General features: G+C 37.9%; 4 protein-coding genes across 6 annotated transcripts in view; 2 read left to right on the forward strand and 2 right to left on the reverse strand.

Annotated features, from left to right (window-relative positions):
- Positions 1-291: 291 nt before the first annotated feature.
- LOC111494362 (60S ribosomal protein L29-1) lies at positions 292-1,012 on the reverse strand. The gene is made up of 3 exons (XM_023144287.1): positions 927-1,012; positions 714-817; positions 292-617 (listed from the first exon to the last, which is right to left on the reverse strand). Exons 2-3 carry the CDS (start codon positions 813-815, stop codon positions 534-536), a joined length of 186 nt encoding a protein of 61 aa, XP_023000055.1. The 5' UTR covers positions 816-817; positions 927-1,012; the 3' UTR covers positions 292-533.
- Positions 1,013-1,555: 543 nt separating this feature from the next.
- Positions 1,556-2,253, forward strand: LOC111494363 (60S ribosomal protein L29-1-like). The gene is made up of 3 exons (XM_023144288.1): positions 1,556-1,652; positions 1,764-1,867; positions 1,984-2,253. The coding sequence occupies exons 2-3, from the start codon at positions 1,766-1,768 to the stop codon at positions 2,065-2,067; spliced, it is 186 nt and encodes a 61-aa protein (XP_023000056.1). The 5' UTR covers positions 1,556-1,652; positions 1,764-1,765; the 3' UTR covers positions 2,068-2,253.
- Positions 2,254-3,630: 1,377 nt separating this feature from the next.
- On the forward strand, positions 3,631-5,545 carry LOC111494360 (GTP-binding protein SAR1A-like). The gene is made up of 3 exons (XM_023144284.1): positions 3,631-3,901; positions 3,989-4,120; positions 4,996-5,545. Exons 1-3 carry the CDS (start codon positions 3,773-3,775, stop codon positions 5,314-5,316), a joined length of 582 nt encoding a protein of 193 aa, XP_023000052.1. The 5' UTR covers positions 3,631-3,772; the 3' UTR covers positions 5,317-5,545.
- A 133-nt stretch (positions 5,546-5,678) lies between these two features.
- Positions 5,679-9,636, reverse strand: part of LOC111494354 (calmodulin-binding transcription activator 5) — a 9,981-nt gene continuing 6,023 nt past the window's right edge. For all 3 annotated transcript variants that reach the window (XM_023144278.1, XM_023144277.1, XM_023144279.1), the window contains 4 exons: positions 8,278-8,978; positions 7,120-7,669; positions 6,463-6,765; positions 5,679-6,374 (listed from right to left, as the gene is read on the reverse strand). In XM_023144278.1, the coding sequence (XP_023000046.1) occupies positions 6,327-6,374; positions 6,463-6,765; positions 7,120-7,669; positions 8,278-8,978 (1,602 nt within the window). In that variant the 3' untranslated portion in view covers positions 5,679-6,326. The remainder of the gene's footprint in view (positions 6,375-6,462; positions 6,766-7,119; positions 7,670-8,277; positions 8,979-9,636) is intronic.

A 9,636-nucleotide genomic window follows, 5' to 3' on the forward strand; every position in this document is an offset into this window, starting at 1 on the left:
CACGTCCAAAAACAAGAACATTCATGAAAGCCTATTACAACGGAAGAACGTTCTGTCAAAAAATCTCTATGAAAATATATCAAACAAAAGACAGCTCTAGTAATAGCAAGAAATCATAAGACAATGAAAGTCCAAATATATCAAACTTGATTTTCATGTGCACAAGAATGAGTTACAAGTTCGTCCCATATTCAAATCTAAGCTAAATAAGAGTGAAGAGTGAAGAGAATAAAAACCATTGGAGCAAAGAGAGAAGATAATGGCTTAGCTAAAAAGAGTGAAGAGAACATGAAAGTAAAAAATGATTGTGTATGAAGATGTAAGCAATAGTTAAGACCTTAAAAAAAATGCAAAACTGGTAGTGTATTGTCGTAACCAGGCCGTAGAAGCCTCATCAAAATGGAGCTCGCTACAACAAAGTCAAAATTACAAGACTGCTACTAAACAAAAACAACAGATAAAACAAGAGGTTCAATAGAAAATCAAACTTATATCATAAAAACCCTGAACTTGCCGCATCTTGGCGTTCTACTTTACTCTTCCTCAGAAGCTGTTTCGCCACTCTTGTTGTTGTGTTTCTTCGCGTACCTCTGGTTCCTAAGAAACTTCGGGTCCATCTGCAAGCAGATCCACGAAACAAAATCAGAAAAATCAAAATGATTTATATTTTATACAAAATAATCCAAAATTGATTCTGTTCATGTATTTCGTACTCCTTTGGTGGAAGTGTGGCGGTGCTTCCTTGGTTTCTTGATGCCATTCCTATGGGCTTTGCGGGACTGATTGTGTGCCGTGTGATTCTTCGACTTGGCCATCTCTAAAGACAACAGAACAAAGAAGCACAAAAAAGAAAGTGAAATAAGAACTGAATCTACGCCGATCTTCGGAGTAAATTAAATCAGTGGAAAGAGAGGATTAGAACAAACCTTGAACTCTGCGGTGGCTGCAAATCCTAGGGTTTCCTTCGCTTCCTCTCAGATAATCGCACGCAAAGAAAATATTGACCTATTTTAGTGTTGTGGGCAGCTGAACTTGGGCTTGGGCCGAAGTTCTTATTCTGTATTATATTGTAAATGGGCTTGGGCCGATGTTCTTATTATGTATTATATTGTAAATGGGCTTGTTCATTGAGCGAATAAATATGTCGTTTTATACCTTAATTTCATTTCACACCTATTTTAACTCGAGACTCGAGACGCTTACGATCAGCCTTAAGAACAATTCAAGTCCCATATTTATATTTCATCCAACTACATGGCTTCCTTAGACCTTAGTATGATTTGTTTTCGCCCACCGAACATAACTTGTGTAAAATCCAAGTTTGTTTGACCACACACACGCACATGCATGTGCATGTTTAATCATCTTGATATAAACAACATGCCTCTACACCAGGCTAAGTCCTTCGGGTCGACTCTGCGGTAATGACGCTCATTACGTAGCCCATACCCAATTTCTTGTGTTGGGAGTTCAAGACGAAGCCCATTATCTAGCCCAAGCCCAGTTCCTTATTTAGGGGTTCAAGACCAGGCCCATTACCTAGCCAAGTTTTGCCGATCATAGCAGTAAATAGGCGAACATTTCCTTCACGCTTGATTAACTGAGCCGAGGCGAAGGAAACCCTAGAATTTGCAGCCGCCGCTGGGTCCGAGGTTTGTTCTACTACTCTCCTTCCATTGATTTCATTTACTACGAAATTTGGCGTAGCTTCAGTTTTCTGATTTCACTTTCTCGTTTCTGCTTTTTTATTCTTTGATATTTAGAAATGGCCAAGTCGAAGAACCACACAGCGCACAATCAGTCCCGAAAAGCCCATAGGAATGGCATCAAGAAGCCAAGGAAGCACCGCCACACTTCCACCAAAGGGGTACGAAATACATGGATTAAATCATTTTTTTTCCTTTTGGATCGGTTATTTCATATAGAATGAGTCTTCAAAATTGTTTGGCTTTATTTGATAGTGTTTTGTCGATCTGTGTGTAGATGGATCCCAAGTTTCTGAGAAACCAAAGGTACGCCAAGAAACACAACAACAAGAGTGGTGAAAGCGGTACTGAGGAAGAGTAATTTAGAACGCCGTCAATTTGAATTTTGAGCCTGCTTCGATTGAACATTTTTATGTCTCTGCCCTTTTTGTTCATTAGTCTAGTAATCTTGACTTGAATGTAACGAGTCCTGTTACGACTATCGGTTAACCTGTTCTGGAAGTTCAAATTTTGAGTGATTGATTGTGTTTTCACACTCATTTCTGCATTCTCTCTTCTTTCTTCTTCTTCTGGTTTTAATGGCTCCTAATGTTGTTAGTTCATTGCTTTTAAATTTTAAGCATTTGACCAAAATATAAATATGACTTTTGAAGATCATTTCTAAAATTAGACACTTGTTTCTTTCAAATGCATTATGATTTCTTTTTTTGGCTATTTGTATGCCCAATCCATTCACACACTAGAAAGAGTCAGTCTATTGAATCTCGGGTTACTTGAATTTTGATGATTGATATTGTTTTTGAACTGTTGGCATCACTTGTTCAATTAATTTTTTTGTTTATGTGTTGGCCTTTGTTCTACGAGGCGCACAAACCCTGAAAGATCTTCATGACAATTAGCTATTTTTTCTTCTGATAGTTGTTTTAATTCTATTTTGTTTGTTGACATTTAGGAATTAAATGCATTATGCATCATAAGATGCTTTTAAAGAGGTAGTTTAAATGTTTGTGACCTCGTGTTGTATCGGCTCTACATTAACCCTTGTGAGTTTACTCTGAGATTTTGAGAATTCTATATTATATTTCTCCCATTCTAGCCTAAAAGCTCCTCGGCTAGTTCGAAACTCCAATGAGGTAAATTAATAGGCTACTTAATGGGCTTGGTATTGATTCCCAAAATCAGAAACTGGGCTTGTGCTCCTTCATGGGCTTTGTCTAGAACTCTAGAATTAGAAGCTGGGCTTGGGCTACGTAATAGGCTTATCTAAAACTCCTACGTAAAAATTTGGGCATGGGCTAGAGCTTGAACTTCTAAATAATAAACTGGGCTTGGGCTACGCAATGGGCTGGGTCATATATAAATAAATAAGAATCTGGGCTTGGGCTACGTAATGGGCTGGGTCATGTATAACGAAATAAGAAACTGGGCTTGGGCTACGTAATGGGCTGCGTCATGTATAACTACATAAGAAACTGCGCTTGGGCTTGTAAATGGACTTGGTCTTGAACTACTAAAATAAGTAACTGGGCTTTGGCTACGTGATGGGCTTATCTCCAACTCCTGCATAAAATATTGGGCTTCGGCTTGAACTCCTAGATAACAACTGGGCTTGGGCTACGAATTGGGGTTGGTCTTGAACTTCTAAATATGGAACTGGTCTAAACGCCCAAGTTGTGCCTAACTTATATTATTATGCACAATCGACCACGCAAACACACAAATTTGACAAAAATTTGGCTCAATTTTTCAATGATCCTTCAAACAAAAATTTATGATAATAAAAACTGACATTTTTGAAATTTAATGTAGAAGTTATAATGAAGATAATGCATTTTGGATGAAGAGGTTGGTTCAATCTAAAGTGAACCGAGTAATTTGTGTAACAAGGCCGAATTCTCTTTTATTTTTATTTTTATTAAAATTAACCATTTTGTCAAGTGACGTCTTCAGATCTCCATTTTTTTTCCTTCGAATCCACGTTCGTCTTCATTCCACTCTCTGGGTCTCTTAACCATTCTCCGGTCATCTTTCCGGCTCGATTTCTCACTGATTAGCAATCGGCGACTATGTTCCTCGTCGATTGGTTCTACGGCGTCTTAGCATCGCTCGGCCTCTGGCAAAAAGAGGCCAAAATTCTCTTCCTCGGCCTCGATAATGCCGGAAAAACCACTCTCCTGCACATGTTGAAGGACGAGGTGAGTTTCATTTCTTCATCTTGATTGTAATTCAGTTTTGCTATTCAATTTTTGGATTTCTTATGGAAATATTGAATTGTCGAGTAGAGATTAGTGCAACACCAGCCGACTCAACACCCTACCTCAGAAGAGTTGAGTATTGGGAAAATCAAATTCAAGGCTTTTGATCTTGGAGGCCACCAGATTGCTCGTCGTGTCTGGAAAGATTATTATGCTAAGGTAATGTTTTATACATTTTTTCGCGCGTTTTGTCTCTGTAACCATGAATTGGCTCCGTAGTTTTTTTTTGTCTTGAAATTGTTCATACTTCGATATTTTCAATTAGATTTAGATGCCATTCTATTCGTTTTGATTGGTCTCTACTCAATTAGACTTTCCTCAACGACGGCTATTATTGTTAAGCTTCCGCTTTGAATTGATCACTGATTGGACCTATGATATAGGTTTTCTTTATCATTGATTTGATGGTTGTTAGAGTTTCTTCTTTTCAAGCCCCACCAGATGCCTTTTCTGTTCTTCATTGTAGGATTAGACGTTAGTTTCAATCTCCTTCGGCAGTAGTTTGACTTTTTCAGCTGAAACTTCCTGAAGAAGGAACCTCCTTTCGTTCTGAATCTGGATGTGATTCTTACGACCTGAAGTTACATGAAAATAAAGGCTGTTAGATTCTATGGAAATTTCTTGTCTAAATCTATTCAGATCCTGCTCTAAATTGCTACCTTCTCAATTAAAAATTCATTGACATATCTGCAAATTGTGCATTTCGATCCATGCTGTCATGATCCATCAAATCTTTCAATAATTCAAAGCAAATCTTTGACTGTTCAAAGTTGTTGAACCCCTTCCAGATTTCCCTGGTGAGGAAAGCCTGAAGTCATTTCAACATCTGATCTTGTTCAATTTCATGATATTTCCTTCTTACTCGGTTCTTATAATATTCTGTTGTAACTATTGGAAGTTGAATAGCATTTATAATCCTGAGATTGTCGTGTTTATGGCTTCTAATTCCATTTGTGCTAGCATAGTTCCTTCACTGCTTGTGATTATGTGAGAATGCCTACAGAAAATAACATGTTGCATATTTCCACGATTAGGTGGATGCAGTAGTTTACCTGGTCGATGCATATGATAAAGAGCGGTTTACTGAATCGAAGAAGGAGCTTGATGCCCTCCTTTCGGACGAAGCGCTGGCTGATGTTCCATTCCTTGTGCTCGGAAACAAGATTGACATCCCCTATGCAGCTTCTGAGGACGAGCTAAGATTTCACCTGGGTTTGAGCAATTTCACGACGGGCAAGGGAAAGGTTATTCTTACCCAGACTAACGTTAGACCGCTCGAGGTATTTATGTGTAGCATTGTCCGCAAGATGGGTTATGGCGACGGGTTCAAATGGCTCTCTCAATATATCAAGTAGTACCAACATTGGGTAATTAGCATGCATTATTCCATATAGGTCATCATCTCTGCCTAACTGAACGTAGTTTGAGGGAGAAATATGTTCGGGAACTCGAGAATTGTTCCGTTGGAACTAGGTTTCGTTGTCACGATTTTCTCTGATTATTGTTTTTGACTTGATTAGTGACATTATTGTTGCTTTAAACTCTCAATAAAGTTCATAGATCATTCACTTCTATAGAATTAAATTGAAGTTTGAATCTTGTTTTCACAGAAAGATTTGTATGTTTGGACATAAAAACTGTTGATTTGATGACAAAAACCAGTTCATACTTCGGAGGGGCGACTTAAAGACATGTTTTAGGACATATCACATGAAAATTACAAATTCTGGGGGCAATAGAATGCCCACCAAATTCTTTCAAACAGTTCAGAATGGTCAAAAGTAAGAATCAAACTTGTCCATATACATTCAACATTTACAGGCTACAAAGTAATACATACACAGGGAACTTTCAATTGGAATCCTTTCAACTCACCCCTGCTGGCATCGAAAGCTTTAACTTCATCCTTCATCCGACAATACCCTTCTGACCTTTCTTCGAAACCTAAGGGGCTGCGAATGAAATCTTGTTCTTGTTTCTTTTAATGTCAAACTACTGAAAAATATCAGGTCCCTTCAAATCAAGTTTGCAATGGGGCCTAAATCATAAAATTACATATTCTACACATCAGACTGAACTATTCATATACTTACAAGCACAAGCAAGATGAGCATCTGGTACCAATAACATTGGCTTTGGCACTAAGGGCCTTATCTTCCTTCCCCAACCTAAGAAGTTCATTGGCCACTAAACTTGTTGCCACAATAAAGAGCCAAACTCAAAAGCGCCCATCTTTGACTATCAAGTATTGGTCCCGGATGTTCCTCGTGTTGGCCTAAGCTAAGGAAACTACTGACTTCAACCATTTATAGTGTAGACTGTTAATCACTACCACAATCATATAAATCTTCACAAACTTGTGCTTTCAGCTACTCAAATTCATATCAGGATGTGAAAGTTCTTCATATTCCAGCTGCAATACCTCAAAAACATGACACGATCAAAATTATGCACCAGTTAAAACTTACACAGGAAACTTCAATGGAAGGCTTTTAACTCACCGCTGCTTCATCGTAGGTTAACTTCATCCTTCGATACTCCTCTTGAGCTTTCTTTGATCGAAACAGAGCCTGAACCCGTACAACAGCTTTCTCTACTCGCTCTTCTGCTTGTTTTTGGGACACGTGGTAGAAGTCCTCTTCTATGCCAATTTCCTGCTGTTCTGTCACTTCAGCAGGTGCAACTTGAAGCCCACGAAAACCTTTTCTCTTAAGACGCCAGCGCAGTATGGCTTTATCGATTACGCCTACTGACCATAAAATCTTGCGATACTGCCTCCGCATTTGGAAGCCTCTAAATGCAGCCTAGGAGGAATGAAACAAATAGGCAGTCATCTTCCTGAACTGTTCCTTTTTAACAGAACAACTCTAGTATGCATGTCAGTTTATAATAGTTCCATGAAATTTATAATCAGTTCATAATTATTGTATGAAATAACACTCAGTTAAACCAACACTAAAAATAACCCCTTCAAATCCCATCAGGCAGAAACGATAAACTTGGCTAATCTTATTTATTATATAGTTCACGGCTTAGTTGGATTTAGCTGTGTAAACAATACCGTTATAAAGAGAAGACATTTCAAGACTTAACGATGACTGACGCCTATCTCTTTCATCAATTGAAGGTAATGCCAAGAACTGAGGGTATATACTTACTTGAATCCTAATAGCATGACGACGCATATTAAGGAACTCTTTGCGGATCTTCCAAGTGCGGAATCTGTATTGAATACGAGCTGCAGCTGCCATTCTTTTTCGTGATTCAAAGTTGCGGTAAGCATGTTGAATCTTCATGGCTGCAACAATACCACGTGCTTCATCTTCAGGGGTGGAGAATTCAATTGCTCGAGTCCTTTGCTTTAAAGAATTCTCACGGAATGCAGTTTGTATGCGCGCTGCTGCATCAGCAGCTGTTCGGTAAGCTGCCAATGTTTCTTTCATATACATCTGCTCCTCACTGATGCTATCCAAGTTAGTGGCGTCCGTTATTGTACTAGTTTCCAATGAACCACGAACATTTCCAGCCAAACTCATATCATTAAACTGTGACACCAAAGCCTTTTCAGAAAGATAAGCAGCTAAGCCATCATAACCATTCATAGATGCAAGATCTGCAGCTATGTATCCCAGAGGGTTCTTTGATGAGGGATCGGTGACCAAGTTTGGTTTTGCCCCAACTGACAAAAGAACAGCTACCATTTTCTCCCTATACAAGAAGATTTTTGTGGTCAAATAGGTGAGAAGTACTGTCCAGTAAAGTCAACTTTAAAACTAAACACTGAGAATTTCCAATACGCCAGTACAACGTCAACCTCTCTGCCTGATTCAAGGTGTTGTAAAATAACTACAATTGAGATAAATTATGAATTATAGATAAATATGTGCATATGCATGAAAGGTTTGGCTTAGGTATTTTGAAAATTGTGAATCAGTGAGGAGCATGTCAACCTGGTAATAGGGAAGTTGTGTATTTAAATTTATGACTTTCAATAGAGATAAAACCATGTCAAAGAATTAAATCATACACATATATAGACTAAGGAGTACTTTAAAGAAAACATATAAAAAAAGCTAAGGTATGAAGAAGTTAAAAATAATAGGTACTAGTTTCGAAAGGTTGGCAAAAATCCCGTTGATGACCCTCCGGCGTTCCCATTTCCAAACAGAAGCAAAACAATCATTGTTCCGGGCATCTAAAATCCCCATGTGGGAGTATTTGTAGATACCTATGCATCTAATACCCACAAGAATTTGATGCAAACCACAAACAATCAAGGATACTTAACGAATTCTTATTTGACGAATAATATGTACCTTCCATAATAAGCTGCCCAGTGAAGAGCTGTCCATCCGAATTTATCTCGAAAATTTATTGATAAACCAGACCAGGAAAATAGATGTATAGCCCAGGTATATCCCAATATGGCACACAAATGGATTACTCCTTGACCTTTTATATCGAAATCAGTGCTTTTCTTTGAGCCTTCAGCAACTCTTTCTATCAGCCATTCCCTTAACCTACTTTTCAAAATGATCTCAAGAACACCGTCTCTTGCTTGAGGAAATGGAGTGTTATTTTCTTTTATTGAGTTTAACAAATAAATCCAACTGTCAGAAATGTCAGAAGTTTTGACAGCAAATTTCCTGGCCTCGTTCAGGGAAGTGGGTGACAATTTAGTCGACATGATGCTCAGGCTTCTGGATGTAGAGAACAACAGATGAGCAAGCCGCATCTGAACTTGAAACTCCTCCCACTTTTGGATCTGTTCTGAAGCAACTACAGGCTCTCGTGAAAGTGGTGCACGATACTCAAAATTCAGAACTTGACTGATAGGTTTATGACCATCTAAGCTCACGAATAAATTTACTAGTCCAGTTGAATGTGGTTGTACCACACATCGATAAACTCCAGGTTGAATTAATTCAGCATTAACACTGGCATTACCACACACGACCAATATATTGGAGTTTGCCAGATGCAAGTACTCATTGTGAAAATATCCCGTGATTAGAATCTGCAATAAGTAAAAAGAATGCCATTAGTATATTTGCAAGCTGTAGGCGGATTAGCAGAAAGATGGTGTATTACACCTTTTTGACTGTAATGCACCCAATGAAAACTTGTCAAATCAACAAGCGTAGAAATAAACAACCCAAACTATTCTTGGACCTCCATTTCAATCTTCAAATGAAAATATCACATTTGAAGCTTTTTAAAGCTCATGCAATGAATAGGTAAGGGTCGGCTAGATAATTAAAATGAATTACCATTCAAAACATTTTCTCTTACACGTTTATAATGAGTTTGTCAGCCACGTTCAGAGTATTGATTGTGGAAGGAATAGCTACCCGAAATGAAACTGAAGGACAATATTCAAGTTTTTGAAGGTTGAAATTGGGCAGCAAACATGTTCCCTTCATAAAATTCAAAAGCTCATGGTACCAAATTAGTATTAAATGTTCTCTAAATATTCAAAAGGATAAATGGGACATTGTTGAACCAACCTAGCCTACACTCAAACTAAGTGGATTCGGATGTAATATTGCATGTGACAAGTCAATGACTGAAAAAATTCCCCCATAATTTAGGAAACAAGAAACAAACATAAAAAAAAAAAAAAAAAAAAAAAAAAAAAAAAAAAAAAAAAAAAAAAAAAAAAAAAAAAAAAAAAA

This window comes from Cucurbita maxima, unplaced genomic scaffold (genome assembly GCF_002738345.1).
Source record: "Cucurbita maxima cultivar Rimu unplaced genomic scaffold, Cmax_1.0 Cma_Scf00020, whole genome shotgun sequence".
Lineage (NCBI taxonomy): Eukaryota > Viridiplantae > Streptophyta > Magnoliopsida > Cucurbitales > Cucurbitaceae > Cucurbita > Cucurbita maxima.